The sequence below is a fragment of the Artibeus jamaicensis genome, unplaced genomic scaffold (genome assembly GCF_021234435.1).
Source record: "Artibeus jamaicensis isolate MK-2021 breed Jamaican fruit bat unplaced genomic scaffold, CSHL_Jam_final contig_391, whole genome shotgun sequence".
Classification (NCBI taxonomy): Eukaryota; Metazoa; Chordata; class Mammalia; order Chiroptera; family Phyllostomidae; genus Artibeus; species Artibeus jamaicensis.
Window position 1 is genome coordinate 24,746,540 of NW_026521814.1, and position 27,076 is coordinate 24,773,615.

The following is a 27,076-nucleotide window of genomic DNA, read 5'->3' on the forward strand; positions in this document are numbered from 1 at the left end:
TGCACCCTGGCTGAAGGACCCCTCTTGGAGAGCCTGCCTGCATCTGTGCCCTTCAGGCGGCCTCACCCTTAGTGAGACTGGAAGTTTATGCCTGTGCAAAATGGGTTTCCTCCCAAGAACGAGCCATCAGTCATACTGACTCGCACCCTTCATCTACAGGTAACAAACTAGGGGAAAAAAGAAAGAATCTGGCCTTGTCATTTAAAAACCATCATTTGCAGAAAATGTTCCAGGCAATGAATCACAGATATTCATGGTCATGTATTAAATCCTATCTGAGAGGCTCAGCTGCAGATAAGTACAGGATCTGCGATTCTATGCCAAGGCTCAGTATTTGTATGTACAAGCTGATCTGCAGAGATAGAGAAGGACTCTGCGGGGGGCGTGCAGTGCCTTCGCTCACCGCCTCCGTTCTGGGACCGCTCCACCCATGTGAACGTGATGGCCCCTTCCCGGCAGCTCTCACTGAAGCGCAGCAGGAACGTCCCAGGCTGCTGGTCCTTCAGGAGAGCACGTTCTCGCTCCTTGCTGATGAAGCCCATAATGCACCTTGATGTGAGAGGGATGGAGGCATTTTGAGGTTCAGTTACAATCTTGTTTTTCATGTTAACTTTCAAATCAAGATTACTAGAACCTGACAGAACATAAACTAAAAATGGATATAGACTATTTTATTTTCTTTAAAACCCAATTGACACTTCAGGAAGGATTTCACTTACACATATATATGCTCATTAATACAGTACCAGCAGAATGCTATGGATGATCAATAAATACTTGCTGGATCAACGAGCCTTTTATTTTGGCCAGGAAAATGTCTGACTGTATGCATCTTTTACACTAGAGGAGACGACTCAAGCAATATATACTCATATTCTAGCACTTCCGATCCAGTTAAAGCCTTTGTTGAAATATCAACTAATGTGGGGACTAAGTGCAATAGAAATAACTTACTGAGCTAAAAAAGTGTTTTCTTCCTTCCTTGGGGCAATAGGTTGCGTGCTCAAGAACTTTTTGTGGAATGAATCAATGCATAAAAGGCATTCAGAGTTTTTCAAATTTAGCTTTGAAAATATACTACATATACTGTGAAAGTATTAGTTCAATCTTATGAGGTTCCACTATCACGAAGCCCTGAGGACAGCCTGTAAGCATCGTTTCTGTGAGATGCACACAAGTCTCGGCAACATTGAAGTCTGTCTGGGTCAGGCGGGTGTCAGCCATGCAACAAGGGGAGTGTGTGTTTACGTTTCAGAATCACACCTGTCAATGGCTCTTACCCATCATTCCAGAGAGAGAGCAGGTGTTTTTTAATGAGTTCAAGGATGCTTTCGATCCAAAGCCAGAAAGGAAAATTTTTATCATTTATATTTTCCTGCAAGTAAACATGAACACACATTAGCAACAAGGAAATCCAAAATAATAGTGACTTACCCTGCCTCCTCCCACCACTGGATTTTAATTTGCAAAGATTGCCCAGCCGCCAAAGCTGCGCACTGTCCTGCACTGAGCAGTCCCTCCCCTCTTACTGGTTACTCAGACACCAAGCTCTCCATTTCCTTGGCCGCTTCCCTCTCCAAACAGTAGCAAGCCAGCTAGGGAATGGCCTCCAGGGTGAATCAGAACAGAACCTGCTCTTGGACTAGTAAAATCCAGTAGCGTAAGCAAGCTTGTCAGCACTGTCTGGTGATTCCTTCCGACTGGTTCCTCTGCTTGAACTGGCTGGGGGAACTCATCTGGCTGCCAAACCGTCTACCCCAGCACAGAGCACACATTTCTCATGGACAAGGCAAAAATGCTGCCAAAGGGGGCCCCGTGTGAGCAAACAGAAGGCTCATTTCGGATGTGAAAGAATGTTATCACCCAGGCAGGCGCTTCCTGTCAGACTCACACTTGGAGACCAACCTTCAGTGCTGAAGGAAAGTAAACAACTTGCCCTTGGGGTTCCATGGGCAAGGAGAACAAGCCAAAATAAGCAAGCAGTTAAGGAACTACCATGATGAGAAATACAAGAACCTTAGCAAAGAGTAAAACGGACTCAGAGAGAATTAAACCCAGACAGTGCCCACCTTACAGAACCTCGTCCACGGAATAAGACCATCGGGGCCAGCATTAGGACCTAAACAAATACAAATAAGATTTTTCAGGAAACAGAAATAAATTCGGAAGCTTTGGCTGGACTGACTGTTTAGCTCTTGTGTTTGCTCTCAAAGAACAGAGCCAGGACCCAACAAAGAAAGGTTGTATGTACGTGGTTGATATTCTCAGATACACTAGTGCTAATTAATTACACCTTTTGGAGAAGTCTCAGCTTGGTCCCTCCCTGTGCAATGTCCTCTTTCACTTCCTCCCTCTCTTTCAATAGGGTCTCCTCCAAATCTGAAGTGATCCTATAGTCTTTTCTTAAAATTCAAACTAAGACTTAGTTCATCCCTAGGTAATCTATTTAACTAACATTTGATTTATAAACTTGTTTTAGATACTAATTAGGCATTTCCCTCACTCCTCTTCTAAACAGGACATGGGCTGAGAAAGGTCAATGAAAATCAGAAGGTCAACGAGTGAGGGAAATGACAGAGGGGAGGGAGCCTAAGGGTTACGAGCTACACAAATGAAAGCAGCCCAGGCCATCAGAGGTGGTGAGCCCCTCTCTCCGCAAAGAGAACCACAAATGAGCCGATTCAAACAGAAAAGATGTCTTTCTTAATTCTCACCAAATAAGGAGATGAAATACGGCAATTTTTACTTTTTATTAAATAGTACAAGGCATCTATAGTTACAGCTACCATTTAAAAGAAGGCACTGCTGTGAGCCATCTGGTTAGGGAGAGCCCACTGGTGCCTGTAATATATGCAGCTCTGCTCTGCAAAAAGCAAATCTGAAAAGAGGCTGCCTGTGAATTTTTAAAGAAATAATGTAAATACTCCCATTCATCAATGACCTTGAGACTAGTAGGTCTTTTATTCGATTAGGGTGGAAGACCAATCGATCTATGGCATTAGCTACTGAAAAGGAATGATCTGCTCCGGCTGGGACCTGCCCAATCAGGTAAAACTGCTGGTCCGGGGGCGTTCTGATGGGGACAGTGTCTGCTACCTGGGCCACCTGAGGCAGAGCCTTTGGTGTGTGCTGTGCCGTGGGCACTCCAGGACCTTATTCTTCCCACATCGGGAGCTTTTTTTCTCTCCAAGGGAACAAAGATTTTACTGTTCTCATCGAGGAACTTATTTTAGACACAAGTAATATATTTTACACAATGCAAAGATCCTTCTCTTAGGAACCCTGCTCAGAAATATTAACTGAGACAATGAGAAGTGATTCATTTCAATCTTTTATCAGGTCTATATCTCTTTCCAATGTGAGAAAAAATGCAATGCCTGCTCAGCTATAATAAGCTGTAGCCGGAAAAGCCAACAGAGTTTAACATTCTTCTTCTTTGAACAAAATAGGGAGCAAAGAGGAGAAAGGAGCAAGTAGAGAAATTTTCATAAGTTTCCATTGTTATATACATAAAAAGTGAATATGCTCATACCAAGAAGCTTCTCTCCCAGCATGTTGAGCTGGTCTACATTGAGACCTCTTTTGGTGACAGAAGAAAACTGCCAACTCAGCACCTCTGAAAGCTGAGCCCATCGTGCACAAGGCGGGTTCAGGAAGAAGGACAGATTCTAGAGAGAAAAGTCCCAAAAGTTAATGGCTCCCGAGAACCAACAGGCACAAGCTAGGCACTAAAACATGGACCTGCCCTAAAGCTCAGTTCCAGTTTCTGTGACACACAGAAGTTTTCACAGTAGGCAAGAGAAATATAGTTGATTCTCATTATTTGCAGATTCACACCTATGAATTCATCTGCTCCCTAAAATTGACTCATCACTCCAAAATCAACACTCATGGCACTTTTGCACTCATCCGTGGTTGTGCCTGTGCACAAAGTGGTGAAAAATTTGAGTCAGCCAACGGTTTCCAGCTGAGGTCAAACAAAGTGGCACTCTGCCCTCTTGTTTTGTCTCTTGTAGGATAAACAGTGTCCTTCCTGCAGTCTATTTAAATGGTGCCATTGTTTTACATTTTTGTGTTGTCTTGTTGGTGATTTTGTTGCATACAATGGCCCCCAAGTGCAGAAGGCTCTCTAATGTTTCTGAGCACAAGAGGCCATGATGTGCCTTAAGAAGAACATACATGCACTGGATGAGGCACCAGTTACAGTGGTGCTTGCTGGTCATGAGTTTGATGTTAATGAACCAATGCATACATCAGATTGGTCATCTTTAAATAGCCACTCACATATACAAGGTTATGTATTAAGTAGTTAACAAAAGGTTGTGACCAGGGGCTTGCAGGAACCTACCCCCATATTTAGGGTTCAGTATTTGTTAAACCAGTGTTCATAGTGACTAAGGGACTCGAGTACAGTGAATAATGAGAATTGCCTGTAATTAATCAACAGTGTGTATGCACACTCTAAAAATGAGCATGTTTGTTTAGTGGATGTATACATTAAAAAAAATAACAGTAAAGGAATTTTTCCACAATAAAAGTTGTATTAAATCATCTACTGCCTGTGCTTATTCACACAGAAGGAAAATCATAATTCTCATATGAAACACATACCCACACTTCACTTTTACAGAATTACTCAAGATCCTTGGCAATGCACTTGAATTGTGCCACTTGTCCCTCAACATCTGGCCCTTAAGGGGCTCTCTTAGATATGCAGAAGCTAGAGCCTGGGGTCACTGGTTACCCCCCGAGTACAAAAGTAGATGTGCTGTCCATACCCTGGGCTCCGTCATCAGCATGTTGTACCACAAGATAGAGGCCCAACCACTCGGGAGCTGGCTGACGTTGGAGATCACCACGACAGGCAGAGAGGTAGTCTAAAAGATGACAAAGACCTTGAAATCCTCTGAATCACAAACATATCAGCTTGAGATCACTGTGCAGCCTCGAAACTAAGCAAGGGATTATTCGTAAATGTGCATATATTTCATACTTGAAAGTTAAAAATGTAAAGTTATGTTCTTTTGTTCACTGTTTGTTTTTGATAAATTTTCCAGTTAAGACATGTCTCAATGCTTCATATAAAACTAACAAAGGATAGCTCAACCGAAACACTTAAGGTATAGGATTTGAAGGTTAATTCAATTACCTAGCTTCATAAATCATTAAATTAAGATAGTATTAGCTGGGAAAGATCATCTTTACACCAATTAGGTAAATATCTCTAGAGCAAGAATTAAGAAATAAAAATACATGTAACAGTTAAAAGTAAAAATAAATAAAGTTTTCCACATCTGGATCATGTAAGCCTTACCTCAAGGTCAATGACCAAACCAGGCTGGCATAACTGGGTTTCAAAACTAAGGGAGTGCAGCTCTTCAGTAACAATGAGAGGGCCCTAAAAGAAAAAAGGGGGAAAGGAACAGAATGGTTTGTTCACAAATCCTGTAACTTTCAAGAGTCTAATAAGCACCACAACAGGCTGTGGAGAGTCTGGGCCCAACCAGCTGCAGTTCAGAAAAAGACTCTAGTGTTTCATCATCTAACCCAGAGTTCTCTCAAAAATAAGACTTCTGAAATTATGGCAAGGATTACAGATTAAGGGAGAGAAATGTTGACAGGGAAACAGCAACTTGTAAGTGGTTGATCTGTGTGACCTAAGCCTTCCTGGCCCTTGGGTCTGCTCTGTCCCCAGGGCCCCACCAGGCGACGGTTGCACACCTCCGGCTGGTGTGACTACCTGCCGGGAAGGCTGACTTGTGTAAGCCTGGAGGGTCATAAAATACCTTGACTAGGGTGGAACTGTTACTGTTTTCCAAGCGCCTTCCTACATAATTAGCTCACGCGAGCATCACAGCAACTTAGAATCAGAGAAGGGCAGCCGCTACCCCTGCTTACAGGAGAGGACACTAAATGAGGTCACAAAAGTAGTAAAGGCCCGAAGCAGGGCCAGACAACTGTGTCGGCACCGCCCAGGCCAGTGTCCGTCCCCCTGTTCCCCACGACCTCCACTGGTTGTGGTGAGGAAGGATGGCACACTGCAACATTCCAAACCAAAACAACTGCAGACCCTATTTTGTCCCTGTCCATAGTTCATTTCTGAATGCATCTCAGACGTAACTCCTCAGGGATCTAGCTCTAAAAAAAGAAATGAACAGAAAGACCACGTCCCGGGGTAGGGAGTGCAAGGGCAGGACAACCTTCCCGGTACACTTGGTTTTCTACATGGCAGTCAGAACCACTAGCCTCTAGTTCCTCTGACAGTAATCCCTCCACACCCCTAGCTAAGTCCCGCGGACTTCCTGTGATTCAATGTCTTCGCCTGTGAGCTGTGAGTAACGCAGAAGCATAACACCATGCCCACTCCACTGAGCTGTCTGGGAGGCTCTAGTCAATTTGTGTGCAAAACCATAAAGCTCGAGTGAAGAGTGTTTTTACTGCTATTACAAGCACACCAAGGCCCCAGACACATTCGCTGCTCTCTGCTGCTGGGTCTGAATGCCTGTGTGAGGAGTCCCGAGCCACCAGGGCACTGAGCCAACCACACTGGACACTCCTGCTGATTAGAGACAGACTCTCACCTCGTTGGTTCTGTTGCCGGCATTCTTCTGTTCCTTCAGTTGCTATAAAACAAGAAACAATCTCAGTAAAGCCACACAATCTTCAACGTTGCTATTTTCATTTACAAACCAAACCGAAGTCAGGACTTAGAAAGTGTGAAGAATGTGAAATTATTTTCAGAATGCAGGACAAATGAAGAAATAACCTTGTGTGGATTCACCTGCGTAAGCACCTTTCCCCTGCAGCCTGACATCACTCAAACACCTCGGAGTCTAGAAGGACCCCCCCAAGTTGCATCCCGCTCCCTTCATGTGCAAACTTTTCCTGACTGATCCCCCATCTCCTTCCTTAGCTGTTTTATGCTCCCCAAGCTCAGGGCACAGCTTCTCCTGCGCCCCCACCTCCCAATGGCAGTCTTCCAGGCCAGGCCCAGCAACTCCAGGCCAACTGAGACTACCCTCAAAAGGACCTCAGTGACTTTGATCCTGGAGTTTTCAGTGGAACAACTTAGAGTCCTGAGAGCACCTCTGGACAGCCTCAGACTCCAGAGTCTGGACTGAGGCTCTCACTCAAGGTCTAGCTTCCTGGCTGAGCTTGCTGGTTCACGGGACGGCTGCCACTGTAAAGGGTGCCGTGAACCTCCCTGCAGGCTCTGGCCCTGAGAACACACAGGGCTGAGCACCAACACATCCTCAGAACTGGCCTCCAGGGTTTCCACAGAGGCAGGCAAGGCATCACCCTCCTCAACTCCCCTGCTTGGTGTCTACTGCCCAGGGGGACAGGCGCTGTTCCCATGGAGACAAAACAGTAGCGGCAGTAGTTGTGGAGACCACCAGGAAGATGAATGTGAGGAAGGGGTTGAGAAGAGACCCGGGAGTCTGCCATCCTTGGACAGGGGAGAAGAGACAACCAGGCCACGGGAGCAGTAACAACCTCTGAGGAAACTGCAAGCGCCTACAGTGAGTGATCGCTGAGATCATGGAGGCACCAAACGCAGATAATTTACGTGTGCACTGACTGGTGGAATACTGTGCTGAGATCACTGCGCCCCAAAAGAGTATCTCTGGGAGGGAAGCAGCAGAAAACAGAGTGAACAGTCCTGGGAAAAGGAAGAACGGAGGTTCCCTATGTGCTGGTGAAGTCACCGTCCACAGACGGTGACAGTCTCCTCCCGAGGTGCCCTCCACAACCCCCAGTGCACAGAGTGCCACTCTATCCTCCAAGGTCCTAATGAACCAGACACAACATAAAAGGGCGAAACTGGTCTCCCTACCAAGTGTCGAAATTCCGCTGCCAGACTTCCATTGGTGGACTCTTCCATGTTCATCACTTTTGTGTGTGTGCCCAAAATGTTGAATTTTCTGAACCTAGGCAAAAAAGGGCAGAAATACTTAAAAGGCTTGAAACTATTAAACAAAGAAGACAGTAAAATATAGTACAAAGTACTTTACATACCCTTTTACTGTATTTCTCTCATTCACATCTCTGGAAAAAAACATATAAAAATCATATATATGCATTTAAATTTTGAAAAAAGCCTTTTAACAACAGTATAAAAGTACACGTATAAATCAATGTCAATAAAAAAATAAATCTGTAGTTGTGGGTTTTGCGCCTTTTCATTACTTATTCACTCCCAACACCCGCTCTGCCAAGTACTGCTAGGTAATTAATTATCTGGGCCTCACATTTCTCATTTGTACCACGTGCGAACAGTACCAAACACACAAGATAATCGTGAAGACTAAACTAGCTAATGTGTAAAAAGAGTACATGGCACACCCTCATAAAACGTAAGCTTCCGTTATCACTATTTATTGAGCACTTACTTTGTGCGAAGCACTAAGGACTCAGCAGAGAGCCGTGCTTGGCTCTTACAAAACTAAAAGGAACTTCCAATGTGACAGCTTAATCCTTATTTTTATTCTCTATTTTTTGGGATGCTTTCATGGAAGTAACAGAACAGTCAATTATCTGGGAAAACTGTCAAGTTTAAATTTTAAATCTGAGGTTAAAATCTCAAGACCATGCATCCTATATAAATTCAGTGATTACTATGTCACATTCCAGGCAGATGAAGTATCTGTTAGGTGTAGGTGCAGATTAGAAACCACTAATGCTCAGAGTGAAATGATTTAGCTTCCTTTCCCGTCTATACTAGAAATTCAACATTTTTGTGAATGACAATCACCATTAGCTAGGAGAGTGACCCATTTTCCCCTGGAAAAAAAGAAAAGAATTTAAAATCAAAGGAACAGTACGATACAAACTGCCTTGTCAAAACTAAGAAGAAAAGTCAGGGCTGGAAGAATTAAAAAAAAAACAAAGAGCACAACCAGACTGAGAGAAACATTGAGCTAAAGCAGAGTGTGGTAAACTGCAGGGACCACAGAGTCTTTGCAGCTCTTCGCCTAAAGGGACAGGTGTACTTCCCTTGTTCCCTGAACCTCAGGTGACTGACTTGCTTTCACCGACAGAACAGATGGGAGTGGTGCTGTACAAGTTCCAAGTCTAGCCCAGGAGGCTTAGCACGCACCTGCACCTGCTCTTACCCGCCTGGAATGTGTCACTATGTGGAAATGCCCAGTCTGTGAGAGGCCCCTGGGGAAGAGCCCAGTTATCGCAGCTGAGACCTCAGACATGTCATGAGACCACACTAGACCACCTGGGCGACAACCAAGCTAGCCCAGACCAAGACCACCTACAGCCCACAAATTGTAAGAAAAATAAGTTTTTGAGTTTTAAGTCACTAAATTTGGGGGCAGTTTTTTATGCAGCAAAAGTTTATAGAGAAACCAAAGATGATGGCAGGAAAAGGCAAAGGCACAAACTGTGCTAGGAGGAAGAATATTGTTACAGGAGTGGGAACAGGAAAAAGCCAGAGGAAAATTATTCAGATTATTGTGAATGGTCCTGAAAATCCAGTGTGCCATACCCACCAACAAAAGCATTACATATAACAAGGAAGGGGGAAGCCATCTTGCTCCTAACGTAAGTGGCTAGGTTGGTGCTATTCCAGGGTCTATGGGCAAAATGGGATAGCTGTTCCACTTAGACGCCTGTGAGAAATCCTGCCCTTTTCTGGGTCCCTACTGCCCAGAAGAGACAAGGGCGAATCCAGCAGACTCCACACAGGCCCCTGCAAATGATGTCAACCTCATTCCAAAAACAACATTCACAAGTGGCTGCAGAACTGCAGCCTCCTGTTTGATCAAGGGCCCCTCCTCTGGGGCTGGCCTAGGAGGCAGGGTGGTGCTTTGAGACTGGATCACTATAAGCTCATATGCATAAAACACACTCATTCTTTTGTTCCTGTATAGCCTAAAAAGGCAGGGTTTGTTATTACCAGTCTAGAGGATATGCCCAAGATTTAGAATAGCAGCTACCAACTAAAACTGGCTGGGATCCCTTGCAAATGGGCCTGGTGGTTCAGTCTGCGATTGGTTAACAAAAACAGGATTTGAACAGCACATGTATCTTAGATAATATCAAAGATATCTTACTTATCAAATAAAACTTTGACTTTCAAATTATAATTCAGCTCTTGCAATTTCACCAACAGTCTGGAAAGAAAAATAAAAATCATCATTACTTTTAAAAACTATGTATTACAATTTATTTATCATGCCAATTTCCTGTCAAACATTTCAATAACCACCTTCTCTACTTTTGGGTTATTACAAACAATGGAGTTGATCTCCATTATATTACTTATTACTTATATTACTAATATAATTACTTATATTACCACTTGGATGTTTCAGAAGTGTATTTGTAGAGTAAATTCTTAGCTGTGTAATTACTAGGGCAAAACTATAACTTTAAATTTTGGTAGAGAGCAACACTGAATTTATATTCCCACCTTCCTACACTGGGCTGTATCATAAGTTCTATTTTGGGTCAGTTATATGGGTAACTGGGTAAAATACAGTAAACATTCCTCTTACTAAAACTTGTATCTAATGTCTTGCCTTGTTGGGAGAAAACTAAAACTATCGCCCATAATCAGGAAAATGCGGGTCTCATCTATAATCATTCCAGGGCAGTCTGGAAAACCAGGAAGAAGGAGCCCTGGGCTAGGACTCAGGGTGTGTCTGCTCTGCTGAGCTGGAGGCCCTGGGAGGGAGCTCGGGTCTCAGTCCGCCCCATTTAGTGGATCGGACCGATGGGATTAGATTTCTGGTGCCCCTTCCAACTGTGCGCTTGACCCTGAGGTGCTGGAGGGTGGCACTCTGGCGCCGGTAGCCAGGAAGCAGCACCCACGGACCTAACTGAGCAGCACCCCAAAAATGGGGCCAGGGCCGACTTGGAAGGCAAGTGCCACTCTTTGACGTCCGGCTGCTCATCTGTGAAGGAACAGCAAATGGAACATGGCCGTGTGTTCTCATGTGGAAACATTCCCACAGTTTATTATCAGAGAGAAAAACAGGCTGCAAAACAACATAACTAGCAGATTCCTAGTGCTTAAAAGTAAAATATTCCATGTCATATATATTTGTGTGTATGTATAAACACACACACACGAATGTATCCATTCATGTATTCGTGCAGACATGGGTAAAACTCCGGGAGGACTGACCCAGGCTGTTTATCACAGTGGTCCACAGATGTTTAGGTCACAGACAACTTTGAAAATCTGATGGAAACTATGAATCCACTCACCAGAAAAATGCATGTGTCACGGGCCCACATGCACACGCGCTGCATGTCGTTTTGGGGGCATATAAAGCTCAGGCCACAAGCTTGTGCTCAAAAGGACACGAAGCTGCGGGGAACTTTTACTATTACATGCAGTTCTGCAATTCTGAATTCCTTTTAGAATGAACATGCATCACATTTACAACTGGAAAAAAGCAGGTGCGTGTGTATACGCGTATAACTAGTGTGAAAAGGCGAGACTGACTTTTAGATATTCTAAATAAGAATTCATAAAAAAATGCCTACTACAAAATCCCTTCCTCTAAGTGCCCTACACAACAGTGCTGTGGAGGAAGTCAGGGTGCCCACTCCATGGCAGGCGTCACAGGGGTTAACGGCTTTTCTTCCTTACCTCAACTTCACGGTGAACTGGACCCCAGTCTTCAAGACCAGTGGCCTCTGAGGATGCGTTGGCATGCACGGCTGTCTCTCCACCACAAATGAGCTGTAAATTCCCAGCAAAGTGTAAACAAGCATTTCCATTAAGGTTGAGGCAGCAAAAAAATTATTCCCACTAAACAGGAAAGGGGGTTATTGGGCACAAGCTAAAAAAATAGCTTTGAAAGATTCTAACAAGTTGGATAAAGTGAGGTTTTCTGGTCAGTAAAGAAAACCTTACTAATTTGTACCCAACAAGATCAGAGTAATTATAGTGACCTATGATACTCTCCCACAGTGAACACCCATCGTTGCTCGTGTTCATTCACAAATCCGCATTGAGAGCCAAATTTGGTGACGACACTTACTGTCGTCATCTCCCAACAGACACAAGCATCGAGTCATCATGTTGTGCCCCTAAACTAACACAATGCTACATGCTCATTCTATCTAATTTAAAAATAAAACAAAAAGAGTTATTAACATTGAAAATAAGCCAAGCTTTCTACCATAATTTGGAATTAAAATTTTAATATCCTTTGGAAAACTTTTTCTAGGGAAATTGTTCAGTAATATTTATCTAATAATCATTTCCAAACATTAATTTTCATTTAAAAAATCAAATTTGCATTCTAAAACCCAAGTAAACATCCTTGATTATTTCAAAATCCAACACCTAGGCATTCTGAATGTCCATTCAGAATACAGGGAATAATTCAGCTACAGGGAATTAAAGACATTTTTAGTAGGTCAAGTTAGCATAAAAATAATAACTGTTGTGATATGAACTCCACTCTTTTACTTGGTGCCATCTCTCAACTACGCATATTTGGGACTCCTACCGTTGGCAAGGGCCTGGCGGGGGAGCATGGGCGAATGCCACTGTCTTCCAGGATCTTCCGATTTACAGCAAGCAGAAATACGTAGACAACTATGTAACAAAATCCAGAGTGGGAGAGGAATAGAGAATGAACCGTGCAGAGCTGGGGAGGGGATAACATCTGTCGGGGAACTCTGGGAAGATTTCATAATGAAATAAAAGCTGAAACTTCCAGGGTGAAACGAATGTGAAAACAGGGACACGCGCAGAAGGCTCTCAGGTGGAGGATACACTGTTAGGAGAGGCACGGAGAGGTGAACGTGCAGGGTGGGCAGGCGGTCAAGTCTGCCTGGACGTGGGGTGTGGAAGCCACCGCTGCAGTGGCCTCTGAGGGCCAGGCAGTGGGCGTGGGGCACAGTGTCCAGCTGAGGGACTCCACTTGGATTGGCAAGTGACTAAAAACCCGGCTGAACTCAGTGCCAGGTCACGGGGACTAGGGAGGGAGGGCTGAGAAGGGGGCCATGGGGGAGGCTACTATGTACGAGTTCAGGAGAGAAGGTTTGAAAGCCTGAAAAAAGGAGAGGCCATGGAGGGAAAGGACAAATATGAGGTTAGATGTCACTGTCTCAGCATACATACACTGGCTGTGAAGGCACAGAGAAGGAGTAAAATTTCCTCACTCACACTCTAGGTGCCAGGAAATGAAGGGCCCTCGGTATAAATGAGGAATTCAGGAAGAGCTGACTGGCCACAAAAAAAAGTTTATATAACCATTAAACCCTTCTTAATTATTGGAATTACCACACAATTTTCCTTTGGGTAAAATAGTTGTAGAAGGTGCAAATAAATTTCCTTTAAGTTACCTCTGAATGAGCTGCTGGAAAAGGCTGAAGGTGCGGTCCCATAACGCTTGTTTGTTTTTTGTGATGGGGTCGTGGTCATAGGTATACTTCTGTTCCAATTCTTCAAGCTTTTTAAGCTGCTGACGAACCTGCTGCAGACTCTCTGCAACTATGGTGAACCTGGGAGGGTACAAGGCACAGGGGTCTCAAACAGAAACAGTGCCTGAGCAGTCTGGACTAAAGGGAATCACAGAAACCGGAGACACGCTCTGTTCTCTACGCAGGTGCATTCCACACTGCGGGGAGCCACGGAGAACAAGGCTCACCTTGGTATTAAGAAGTTGTTATTTGGGGAGAAAAAACTAACACGTGCTGTCCAATCAGAACTGCAGTTACGCAGCCCAGCTCACAAACCTCTGCTGCTGAGGACTTAAATAACGAGATGGGTCAGCGTGGGGGCTTCTAGGGGGACCTGTGGCTTCAACTGACCTATAGGATAATTGGGATTTAAAAACAGAGGGCCAAGAGGAGGGGAGAGGCAGGGGACACAATAAGGTAGATGCCATCAGAGGTGATGCAGGAGACAGTGAGGAGGCCGCTGTGGATACTATGTCAGGACAGTGAGGAGAGGGCAGCCCGGAGGCTGTGGAAGCCATGCACAAGGGCTCTAGGCCCGGGTGAGGAGGAGAGGAGAAAACAAGGGTTCTCATTTCATTGAACTGAAGAAGGCAAATGCTCCATCTAAACGCTCACAATATAAACCAAGGAGGAAACTTAACAACTGCTTTTGGTTTCCTCCTTCCTCACAGTGAACTGCCAAAGCTGACGTAGCCTCTGAGCCAAGTCAGGATGTGAAAGGCTCACTTTATTTGCCTGGAGTAATGACAGAAGAAAATCTCCCCATGAAAAACGTCTTCGCTTTGTGGACTCATTCCCTGAGTCCAGTTCCAAGCATGGAGTGTAGCCTTAGCCACAAAATGAAAAGTCAAGTAGCAGGTAGGCAAGTTCCAGAGGCATTCAAACCCAGTGCTTCCTGACTTTACTCTGTATTGGCACATCAGAAAATGACAATCCTTATACAGTACAGTGCGGGATGCTGGAGGGCATTTGTGTCTCTGGGAGAGGCTCCTTGTGGCCTCCAGCGATCACTAGGGGGTTTCAGACAGCCTGGGCTTCTCTGGGTGCTAGAAGGAGTGGCTCAAGGTACACAGGGTGCACTAGGCTGGGCAGCTCTGTTCTGACCCACAACAAATTTAAGGATATGAACAGGCAATTCACAGAATAAAAACAAATGACTGAATATGAATTGGGATTTAAAAAATAGCAATCCAGAAAATCACCTTACAAGATCTCTGGCCCCTGGGCCCCTGGGAACCGTTCCAGGCCACTATCGGCTCCAATCCACTAGGATTCTCCTTCTTCCATCCTGAGTGCTCTGGCCGCCCTCCCCTGGGCCACAGGAATGTACTTACAGTGGCCCAGCTGGCCTCTTTGTCTCTATTCTGTCCTTCAGACTAATGCCAGTATGACATCTCTAAATCAAAAATCAGAGCAATGAGCCTCTACTTATAAATAAGAGGCCTGCCTGGTCCACTGGTGCCCGCTGAACAAAGCCTGTTCCTGGTGTGGTGTGAGAACCTCCGTGACCAGGCTCCAGCCTCTTGCCATTGTTGAGTTCCTTCTGCCCTCCAGGCACCCTGCTCTCCAGCCACCCACCGTGTCGTGCTGCAGGCCCCGCTCATGCCCTGCGGCTCCTCACTCTGTGCCTCTGTCTACGCTGTTCTCCTCTCTGGTCGACATGAAATACTCCTATCTGTTCTCAAGAGTCCTGTACAAGTCCATTTCCTCTTGGAAACCTTTCCTGGTGACCTCTTCCTTTGTCCTCCATGGAACTCTGGACAGATGTTTTGTAGAGTGCTGGCAACATTTTGCTGCACAGAATTATTAGCATGTGTATCTCCTGTCTCCACACTGGAAGCTCCTTACTGGCAAAGCCCAAGAAGCACGCATCCTTGTGTCCCCAGGTCCTAGCCCGGTGCCTGGCACACAGCATTTCCTAAGTATTTACAGGATGGATGACTGAATGACTCATGACAAAATGTTATTTCATGTAATCCTGGAAAATGCCTTCAGCTATTTTGTTTTTAATAAAACATTAGGATTCAAGTTGTTAAATGTGTTATGTGACGACCATGTCACTGGTGTTTTGACACAAATGATGCATCCCTTGGTACAGGTATAGCAGGGAGAGAAATGCTCTTAATCAAGTAGAACATGACTGAACACAACCACAGCCATGAACAATGCTGGGCTTTCCAAATGAGTGTTTTCAGGGCAAGAAGAAGCTGGACTGGGTCAAATTCCAAGCCAGAGTTCTGACAGATCCATTCAACCAATGCAGCTCAAATATACACTTTTATATGGTTATCCAGCCAACTGCCGATTTTCCCCTTTGGAGAACCTTACCAGTTCTGCAGCTGATCGAGGCAAGCATTGGGTGGTCCCCCGATACAAGCGCTCTGCTGTCTCCGCTTCCACTCCACTAGTTCATCATTAATCAGGGCTTTCTGGGTAAGTTCAGAGGCATTCAACAAGTCTATTATTTTGTGAACTACTTCCTAAAGGGAAAGGCAGAAACAAAGTAAAACAAATTGACCTTGAATCACTGAATTTTAAAGGATTATTTTAAAGGAAGACAAATATCCTTTCAACTCAACTGAAGCTCAAAGTTAAGTGGTTATGATAATAATTTTCCCCTATTCTAAACTTCAAGTCCATTATTTAAAGTTTATGACAAAAACAAACATGTTTTTCTGGAAAGTGAATCACTACCTTTCTCTTATTGTCGAGCATTAAATACATCTTCTGGAGCAACATCTGCTCTTGTTTCTGATCGTTCTTTGCCACACCATTGGTTTCATGTTCTGTTGGGGGAGACAATGAGTAAGTATAAAAGTGAAAGAAGACAACATGAATGAAGGCCAAGATTCACATGCATTTAGGAGACCCATGATCCAGATATTATCTGGTGACAGCTCAAAGTCAGGTCTTTTTCAGCCTTTCTGAACAAAACAAGAAAAAAGTCCCAAGTATAAAAAGTGGACACACTAAAACAAAGCACCTGTTTTCAATGACCCGCATAAACTGGAAGCAGTACTGTGTGGTTCTAAAGTCATTGTCAAAATATGATCTCAACGAATCTAAGCGGCAAATTCAAAATGTCAGATAAAAAAGCAAAGCAAATCCGCAGCTTTAAAAGAGAAGAAGACAGAGCCCTGGCTGGCATAGCTCAGTGGACTGAGTGCTGGCCTGTGAACCAAAGGGTTCCAGGTTCGATTCCCAGTCAGGGCATATGCCTGGGTTGCCAGCCAGGTCCCCAGTTCAGTGTGTGCAAGAGGCAACCACACATTGATGTTTCTCTCCTCTTCCTCCCTCTAAAAATAAATTAAAAATCTTTAAAAAAGAGGAGTAGACAATTAAAAAAATAATAGTAATTGAAGTTCCTTTCTTTCATAGTGTTAACCCAAGTCTTACCAATAATCTCCCCAATATTCTTATTGAATTTATTGGGGTGACACTGGTTAATACAATTATAAAGGTTTCAGGGGTACAATTCAATAACACATCATCTGTATACCGTACTGTATGTTCACCACCCCAAGTCAAGTCTCCTTCCATTACCATTGATCCCCCTTTGTTCTCCAATATTCACCACACTATCATCCAAATAACTGATAGGGCTACAGCAGCACCCTCCACGTTCTAAACCATGTGCACTTGTAGGTTATTTTCAGTTGCTATAATCATTAAGAACAAACAACAACAGAATAGAGCTAAACTGCTTTAAAACATGAGAAAAATGCTGAATGTTACTTTCAAAGTATACACACGGAGCTGGAATGTTTGAAGGAGCTTTAAGCACTAGGGCATGGGAAATCACATTCCTATCAATCTCTGTCAAGCCACAGGCTAAACACAGCAAGTAAAGTGAGAAACAAAACATGCCACCCAGGGCACCACTGAGGCTAAAAGGATAGTTCTACTGCCATCTGGTGGGCAGAAGTCAGACATGCTGCTAAACATCCTATAGTGCATAGTAAATTATCTGGCCCAAAATGTTAATAGTACTGAGGTTAAGAAACCCTGGGTTTGCAAGAAGCCAAGACTAGCAATTCAGTGTCAAAAAATCTTCCAAATATGAAAGCATATTGGTCTTTGTTTTCTAATGTAGACAGAAAAAATTATAGCCAATGAGCACTGCATTAAATATTAACTCACCTCTGTTCTGTGAGGTTTTGCATTTAAAGTCATATTCATCTTGTAAATCTTCTAGGGTCTTGATTTCATGCTCTATACACTACAAATAAAGATATAAAAAGGTTTGCAATTGATCAGCTTCTAAAGACTTTAAGAAACAAATCATTGCTTCTATAAAACCCAGAAAACCATGATAATAATCCTGTTCCTTCAAAGATGGACTAGACTTGCATAATCCTAGTCACATACATTAAATAATTTCTATTTCACTAATAAATATATAATAATTTTATTTATTAAATATGGCTATTTCTGCACTGGGCCCACTGATTTCTACTTTAATGAAGTGGTTCCCTCAGAAGCTGCAAAATAAAGTTGCTTTAAAGAATCCGGAGTCTGGAAAGACGCTGCCTGAAGCATCAAGTCAAGGCTATGCTGGTGTGACCCAGACACCCATGGGAGGGAGGTCACAGCCCTCACCTAGGCCTTTTCCACAGACACTGGCCTGGTATAAAGCAAGTTTCCTCATCTTTTCCCCCCAAATAGCTCTATCAGTGAAGGGCAGTGAACAAACCCCACCAAAGGCACTAAAGGAGCCCTCTGCGTCCATAAACTGTCTTACAAGTTTATCTTAAAATTACTGTGGATGTTTTATTCTAATAGGAACTGTATCAGAGTTTCTTTCAATGAAATGACTTTATGCCCCCTCCAAGTTTTAGAAAAAACAAGTGCTCAAGGAGGATGGACCACGTTTTTCCAGCTCCGTGAAAACCCAGGATCGCCACAGTTTGAGAGGCGCAGACATAAAGGGCTCCTTAGAGGAGCAACATCCAGCTTACTGAGTGATGGGACAAAGTCAACAGTTACCACATGATACCACATGGAGGAAGCAACAAGCTCAATGTTTGGAAGTCACAACAGGAAATTATAAAAGTCTATCTACTCACTGGTTTTACCAATGTGTTTCCTTAAGGTTTGGAATTTGAGCTAATTTTTCTTCTCAACTATTTAAAGAACTGAAATCAGTTACTACAGTTACACTGGATCAACTGAAACTATTTTCTTCTATAAAAAATTACAGAATAAATGTATACATTTACTCAGTACTCACCATAACTTTGTCCTTCACATTTCTGACTCTGCTGTCCAGTTCCTTCTGTTTGTCTAACATCACAGTGCTCTGAATATTCCCCGACTGAGCCTGTCGGGGGAGGTGAATGGTTAACAGTCATCCATTCCTCTGATGTATTTACCTGCTGGTAATACTCCAAAGACAAGTCTGTACCCTGAGTCCCCCACTACCTCGGAGCCCTCCCAAAACCCCTACACAGGCTTCCCACATGAGTATGAGAAACAACTCCGTTCTCAAGGCTTTGGAAAATGCTGGCAAACTGTTAACACTACAGAAAGACTAGGCTTAGTTCATGTCTAAAATAAACAAACAGTACTTCTGAAATTTTCCATTAATTCATACAGCTGCATGGCACCACATAGGAATTTATTTCAGGGTTCCTCAAATTCTGTAGACAAGATTCTTATTAACCCCATATTTATTTGTCTAAAGCCTTGTGATTCAGTGTGGTCCCTAGACTAGAGCATCTTGTCACCTGGGAGCTTATTGGAAATGCAGAAGCCTGGGTGCTAATCTAATGACTAAATCAGAAACCGCATTTTGACAAGGTCCCAGCTGGTTTGGAAGCATGACAGCCCTGCTGTAAAGAACTTCGATGAATATCTACTGTAATGAATATCAGCCCAGACTCACTAGGAGTATTGAGTCCTCATTCTTGTTAATCAGAAGACTTAAATACAGTAGTACCTATTTATTACATATGGTGTTCCTTAATTTATATAGGTACTAAATCAAGGTCAGGCAATGTCCTAGGCCCAGGTGGCAAAGTGGAAAACAAGACAGAGCCTGTTCTCCTAGAGATTAGACTCCGGAAAATTTTAACTTTGTTTACAGTTAAAGCCTCCCGTGTCAAAAACTGTGCCCATCAACCTCTCTTACCTGATGCCCAGCACAGGTTCTGTGTGGGTGGGTATTTTTATACATTCAGATTCATCAGTCTTTTTTCTTTTTAAACCTGGGTTTTTCCTTCATATTAGAAAGCCTTCCTCTACTGACAGATTATTAAAAAGTTCACCCATTTTTTCCCCAAGCACTTGCATGGTTTCATTATTTTTATGTTTAGCCATCTTAATGGCTAAAACTTATTTCTAACTTTAATGTGAAGTATGGATTCAATTTCGATTTTTTTCCAATTGGCTATCTGTTTGTATTAACGTTTAATGAAAGGTTCCTATTTCCCCCAGTGCTTTGAGTTTCTACCTTGATCAAATCAATTTCCATATGCACCTAGGTTTTCTCTTCTCCTACTGGTTTTTCCCTTCATAAGCTCGAACCCGTAAACGAGGTCTAATTATGGAGTGTTGACAGTGTACACACTGGGGGTAGTCCCATCTTATCGCTCCGCTTTAGTCCCATCTTATCGCTCCGCTTTTTCACGGGTTTCCCTGTTATTCTTGCATATTTATTTCTCACGTAAATTTCAGAATCAATCTGTATAACCCCAGGAGACAATATGTTATTTTTATTGGGATCACATTAAAATATGAATTAACTCAGGTAGAACCAATGTTTATGATGTTGATATTTTTGTTTGTGTATTTTTTAATCCTCACCCAAGGATATGTTTATTGATTTGAGAGAGAGAAAGAAACATCTATGTGGGAGAGAAACATCCATCAGTTGCTTCCTACATATGCCCTGAGAGGGATCGAACCCGCAACCTGTTGGTACAGGGGACACAACAGAACCACCTGGCCAGGGCTGATGTTGTTTTTAATTCTGCTTCTAATGGTTTTCTTTTGTCTAATTGTACCGGCCAATACCACCAATACAGTGCTAAACAGCAGTGGCAGTGCACATCCTTGTGGTGGTTTTGACTTATGATGCTTTCCCAATTAAGTAAGATACTATAACTAGAACTGAGATATATATATATATTTAAATTTTTTTATTTATTTACTTCTAGAGAGAGGGGAAGGGAGGGAGAAAGAGAGGGAGAGAAACATCCATGTGTGATTGCCTCTCACGTGGCCCCCACCGGGAACTTGGCCCGCAACCCAGGCATGTGTCCTGACTGGGAATCGAACCAGCAACCCCCTGGTTCGCAGCCCACACTCAATCCACTGAGCTACACCAGCCAGGGCTATTTTAATGGGTTAAAAAGCCATCCATCAGTTCCTATTTTACTAAATGTTTGGGTTTTTTTTTTAAATCAGAGATGGGTATTGGATTTTGTTGGACCTTTTTGGCATCGATGGAGATGAATACATGCTTTTATGCTTTTTCTCTATATCTTTTTTTAAAGATTTTTTGAAAAGATTTTATTTATTTACTTTAGAGGGGAAGGGAAGGAGAGAGGGAGAGAAATATCAATGTATGGTTGCCTCTCGTGCGTCCCCTGCTGGGAACTGGCCCACAACCCAGGCATGTGCCCTGACTGGGAATTGAACCGAGATCCTCTGGTTTGCACGCCCACACTCAATCCACTGAGCTACACCAGCCAGGGCACTCTATATCTTTTTATATAATGAAATCCATTTATGAATTACCCAGTTACAATCTACCTTTGTATTCTCAAATCAAATTATTATTGGTCATGATGTACTATTTTTAATGTGGTATTTAATTATGATTCCAATTTTTATATTGATATTCATAAGTGAAATTGGTCTATAATTTTCTTTTTTGTTCTATCTTTATTAGGTTTAGGTAAATCGAAGTTATTCTTTGTTTACAGAAAACATTTATAGTTTTCCTTCATTTTATATACTCTGCAATAGCACAAACTCAAATCTGCAATACAGTGTAAAGTATTATTAGAAATACATGAAAATGACTGGTATTCCCAGGTGTAGGGGACCAGTTTGTCCTGGCCTGGAAAATATGACTCAGCTCTGTATGGAAAAACCTACAGATGTGAAGAGGTGGGCAGGAGCCGGACTTTCAAACCGAGTTTTCCCATGGGAATCAGGCCTAGAAAATGCATACAGATTGTTACGGCTTGCTCTTGCTGAAACTCCATCGCCCTGGTCTAAAACACAAATGTGTATTGTCTATCTTCAAGGTAACTTCCAAAGCCTATGTGAGCTCTCCCAAGGACAGAGCGAATGAGCTCACTGCCACCCCCCTCTGCATGCTATTTTTATTTCCTTGATTGTACCTAGAATGTAGACAATAATATTCTATGTGATAGATAATAAATATTTCTATAATGTAAGACCCTAGGAAAACAATAAAAGCCTGTCTAGGCAGGGGTCAGGGACTCCCCTTTTGAGAGAGTGGCCGAGGCACCATAGGCACTCTCCCCTTGAGAGAGTGGTCGTGCCTGTTCCCTTTTTCCACACAGGGTTGTTGTTGCCTGTGAATTGATTCTCCTCGTAAACCACAACAGGCGGACTCTGCTGGACAGGGTATGCAACACCCAGGTGCCACATGTCACTAAGTGACAAATAGGGCTGCTCTGGGAATTCAGAAGGAGCCATCCCCTTAGAAGCTCCAATAAAGGCTTCCTGCCTCTGCAGGGAAATCTTTGAAGTTGTCCATTTCTAAGCCAGCTGGACGTGGACACTGTCCTGTGAGCTCTGCTAACGGCTGGGACACTTCACCCATTAGAGGATTCCGACTTCCTCGCCCTCCTCCCTAAATTATCAAAGGTTAGTTTAGTGAACAGGGGTATAAACAATCACGGTTGTAAGAATGCAGTTGTATTTCATCTACTACATTCCCTTCCTGCTGTCACAAGAGGAGATGCTTGGTAAAAAAATCTGGTGACCAAGGCAGAGGTATAAAAAAACTCCCACGGCAAACATAAGCAATAGGCCATCCAAGTTACTAAGCCCTTCGGTATTCTTACTCCTTCCTCTCACTACCCATTCCATCCCTCCACCCCACAACTCCCACCTGTTAAGTGCTGCTTACCGTCACGCGCTTAAAAAATAACAATAATATCACTCCGACTACTCTATACTTTTGACTCTGATACTACTTCCAGGACGAGTCTTCAACTTTTTAACTCACTGACAAACCAGGAAACATCAGGAAACCACAGAAATGTCAAACGTTAAAGCTGGATCTTAGCCGTCATCTGCTCTTATTTTCTCACTTCACACGTACACCGTTAGAGACCTTGTTTGGAGGGTTTTGATTAGAACTCGGTTACTTACACACCCCTGGCAGAAGGAAAATCTTCTACTTGGGGAGGCTGGGCTTTTCAACTGAACGAGCAGCTCTCCAAGGCAGGGGAAATGTGACAGGCACCTAATGGTGTTGGAAGTCCCAGGCAGAATGCCCTCCTATCCCATCTCACAGATCAGAAAACTGGGAAGAGGTTTTAGTGACTTCTCCAATTAATGGCCTTGAGAGTCAGATAATTCCAGGTTTAAATTCCAAACCACATTAGTTCTGTGGCCTTGAGCAAAGTACTTAACCTCTAAACCTTGATTTTCTCATCTGTAAAACAGGGATAAGAATATCTACCTTCAACAATAGTTTTGAAAACATTTATTCAAATGAAATGTATATAAAGAACTTAGCACAGGGCCTAAAACATAAGCACTCAGCATATGATAACTCTATTGTTACCCAAGACCACAAAGATGGGATGGCAAAGGGAAGCCTAGGTCCACTTTACCTGAAAGAAATGATCGCCATCCCTTTTGGTAAACCCTATGGACCTAGATTTTGTCTATACATGTAACTAGCTCTTTCACCACAAGAAAGAGGAAAAAAAGAATGCTTAGTGTGTTATAATGACAGCAGACATAGCATTTATACCCTGATAAGAAGCATCTGTATATAATATAATATGGGGCTGGGCAAAGGTAGATTAATAATAATAAATAATACCATAATAAATAATAATACAAGAATAAACTGTTCACAACTACAGACCTACTTTTATCCACACTTGTATTCTCTTAAACATATTTTCCAAAAGTTCTATTAAAACCAAAATAATGAAAATAGTACTTCCTATCCCAACATTTCTACACAATTCTATGCTCTTTAAATGCTCTAAACTGGCTATGAATTTTGAATATTTTCACCTGAATGTACTGAATTCCTATATATTGAAATTTTTTCCTATTTATTTTAATTATTGTTCAAGTACAGTTTTCTGTCTTTTACTCCCATCTCAGCCCACCCTCCCCAGTGCTCCCCACCTTCCTTCCATTTCCACTCATTAGTTTTTGTCCATGTGTCCTTTATACTTGTTCTTGTGAATCCTTCCTCTTTTCCCCTAAAATTCCCTCCCCTCTCCCCTCTGGTCCCTGTCCACCTGTTCTGTATTTCAGTGTCTTTGGTTATATTTTGCTTGCTTGTTTGTTTTGTTGTTCAGGCTCCTGTTAAAGGTGAGATCATATGGTATTTGTTTTTCATCACCTGGCTTATTTCACTCAGCATAATACTTTCCAGTTCCATCCATGCTGTTGCACAGGGTAGGAGCTCCTTCTTTCTTTCTGCTGCATAGAATTCCACTGTGTAAATGTACCATAGTTTTTTGGATCCATTCATTTACTGATGGGCACCTAGGTTGCTTCCGACTCTTGGCTATTGTAAATTGTGCTGCTATGAATATTGGGGTGCACAGGTTCTTCTGGATTGGTGTTTCAGGGTTCTTAGGATATAATCCTAGCAGTGGAATTACTGGCTCAAATGGCAGATTCATTTTTACTTTTCTGAGAAAATTCCATACTGTTTTCCATAGTGGTTGTACCAGTCTGCAATCCCATCAACAGTGAACTAGGGTCCCATTTTCCCCACAACCTCTTCAACACTTGTTTTTTGTTGCTTTGTTTTATGATGGCCATTCTCACCGATGTGAAGTGGTATCTCATTGTGATTGAATTTCTTGAATTCCTATGTATTGTACACATGGTTTTAATAATTATCAATTCATGGACACTCTTGTTTCATCTATAGTCTCACTACTCCTCTGGCCCCCAAACTAAATCATTTGGAAGAAAATACATCACATCATTCATTGTGTACATATATCCGTATGAATAGAAAATATATTATTAAAATGTAATCAGCTTGACAGGAGGGGAAATGGTGAAGAAATAATTCTAAATTTCTCAGAGAGTAGTCAGCTGAGTACTTTGGAAACAAGGCACCTACTGTGCTTTTCCCACTTCCCAGATACCCCTAGACATCCAGAACCTTCCCTCAAACCCTAAGATGGCCTTGTTTCTCTTGCTCTCAGCTGGGCAGTCAACTAAACTTCCTCAGAGGTGTCCACTGATAACTCAGGTGTCCTCTGAGAGGCTTAAAATGAACCTCTCCAAAGCTGACAAGCGTTGAAGACCCAAAGCACACCCGGTAGATTGGGCTGATCTGCGAGAGAAGTCATCTACTCTGCCTCTCAATGGGCCTTGGGACCAAATATGAGGAGAGAAACACCTGGGTGTCCAAGTGGACAGTTGATTCACCACACAGTGCTATTAAGATGAAAATCCCACATAATAAAAATTTCCTGCCCTGGCTGGTGTGGCTCAATGGATTGAGTGAATCAAAGGGTCACCAGTTCAATTCCCAGTCTAGGGCACATGCCTGGGTTGTCAGCTAGGTCCCCAGTAGAGGTGTGCAAGAGGCAACCACACATTGATGTTTCTCTCACTCTCTTTCTCCCGCCCTTCGCCTCTCTAAAAAATGAATAAATAAAGTATTTTAAAAAGTAAAATAAGGTTTTTAAAAATCTGTTTAAAAAAGAAAATTTCCTGCTGTAAATCCCCCAGGTGCCTGCCAAGGTTGGCACACCGCCTCTCTCAGAGAAGACAATACGGTCATTTTTTCCTCCAACACTGATACACACTTTTGTTCACTAGACTAGGTATCAATCAGACCAGTCAGCCTGAGTTTAGAAAAAATAACACGTATCTTTAAATGCTTAGTGCAGCAAGGTGTGTTCTGTGTGACAGAGAGACAGGAACAAAATGCCTGGCGAGCAGGCAGACTCACAGAGACTAGGCGTGGGCTCAGGAAGTGCAGGTAGAATGCATTCGCTCCTGCTTAAATTCTCTCTCTCACTCTCTCCCTGCCACCTCCCAGTCCGCTGTTAGTCACTTGTTAGTGAGCTGCACACAGGACGGACTCCACTGTGTACTCCAGCATTGCTTACTGGAAGTGTCTCAGCCAGAAAAACCCATACCACAATGGTTTCACAACTGCCTGCCTGCTAGGTTTTCCCACCACCCCAGCACTCAAGAAGGGAATGAGTAAGTGCCATGCCAACGTCAAAAAACTGCTAGAACCCGTTCGCCAGGAAGATCCGTATTAGACTGAACAAATCATGATAAAAAATCTTGTGTTAGTACAACTGCCTCATTCACTGTTTGGATGTCTTCAAAATTCAGCAAGTATTACAGTTCTATTTAAAACAAAGCTCTTGATTTTCCCATCAACCTGTTCTCCTCCAAAAACCTGCTGTATCCTGCAAAAACGCTGCCTCTTTCCCCTCCTTGTCTTCCGCAGCTCAGTAAACAATATCCCAGTAACCCACGTCACAGAGCCATCCTTGACCTTCCAGTTCCTCCCACTCCCACATCCGATCCTTCCGGACAAGCCCTACTGGCAGCAAGTCCAAAACATAACCTGACTCCGCCCACCGCAGCCCACCTCCAACGGGCGCACTCCCACCTCCCAGCCCTTGGTCTGCGGCATGGGGCCCACTGCCTGCCTGCCTCCCTCCTTCCCTGCTCCAGCACCTCAAAGAAGTTTCTGACCCTGATGTAAAGAAACAACCCCATCCCCCAGATGCTCCATTACTGTCCACACCGTATCCTGCTTTATTATCTTCATAGTAATTATTACTATCGGGAAAAAATCGTGTTTATTCATTATCTCCATTAGATTGCCTTCCATTAGATTAGGGTCATTTCATGAAATTTAGGTCTATAAAATCTCTATTTTTGATTTTCCCCACTTCTTGGGGCTATCAAATCAGAGGACCCCTCACCAATGCCTTGAACAGGACTTCAATAACATTTGTTGGGTAACTAAACAAATTTTTATTTTATCATTATCTTCAGTGTTCAATTAGAAAACAAAAATACCTGACTGAATCTCTTGGCATTTTCCAGAATTTTTCTCTCCTCCTTCAGACAATTACAGATGATCATAGACATCTGTATGGGGTCTTCTTGGAAATTATCCTATATATGGGTTGTTAGAACAAAACCAAATTACATGTCAGAAAGTTTAAACCATTACATATTATAAATTGAAATGAACTTGTTCATATTTACTGAGAAACTTCATCTCACATTTATTAAATTCTACCTGTTATTTTTGGTAAAATCAAAATATTCTTTTCACAAATTATGACCAAAACAGCTCTAACTGTCCAATTAAGTACAGGTACCTGAATTACTTCTTGATTTTAAAACCAATCATTTTTATATGTGGTTTCTATAGTATTTTTTTCTTTAGTTCCTATTGTTCTTGAGT

General features: G+C 42.9%; 1 protein-coding gene across 2 annotated transcripts in view; it reads right to left on the reverse strand.

The window, feature by feature from the left end:
• The window catches only part of STAT1 (signal transducer and activator of transcription 1), a 40,785-nt gene that overhangs the window by 7,905 nt on the left and 5,804 nt on the right, over nucleotides 1-27,076 (reverse strand). For both annotated transcript variants that reach the window (XM_037162925.2, XM_037162924.2), the window contains exons 4-20: nucleotides 26,683-26,781; nucleotides 18,668-18,757; nucleotides 17,578-17,656; nucleotides 16,132-16,223; nucleotides 15,766-15,917; nucleotides 13,321-13,479; nucleotides 11,612-11,704; nucleotides 10,065-10,124; nucleotides 8,017-8,046; nucleotides 7,835-7,928; nucleotides 6,582-6,623; nucleotides 5,315-5,398; nucleotides 4,779-4,877; nucleotides 3,533-3,668; nucleotides 2,070-2,119; nucleotides 1,281-1,375; nucleotides 404-549 (exon numbers count right to left, since the gene is read on the reverse strand). In XM_037162925.2, the coding sequence (XP_037018820.1) occupies nucleotides 404-549; nucleotides 1,281-1,375; nucleotides 2,070-2,119; nucleotides 3,533-3,668; nucleotides 4,779-4,877; nucleotides 5,315-5,398; nucleotides 6,582-6,623; nucleotides 7,835-7,928; nucleotides 8,017-8,046; nucleotides 10,065-10,124; nucleotides 11,612-11,704; nucleotides 13,321-13,479; nucleotides 15,766-15,917; nucleotides 16,132-16,223; nucleotides 17,578-17,656; nucleotides 18,668-18,757; nucleotides 26,683-26,781 (1,600 nt within the window). The remainder of the gene's footprint in view (nucleotides 1-403; nucleotides 550-1,280; nucleotides 1,376-2,069; nucleotides 2,120-3,532; nucleotides 3,669-4,778; nucleotides 4,878-5,314; nucleotides 5,399-6,581; nucleotides 6,624-7,834; nucleotides 7,929-8,016; nucleotides 8,047-10,064; nucleotides 10,125-11,611; nucleotides 11,705-13,320; nucleotides 13,480-15,765; nucleotides 15,918-16,131; nucleotides 16,224-17,577; nucleotides 17,657-18,667; nucleotides 18,758-26,682; nucleotides 26,782-27,076) is intronic.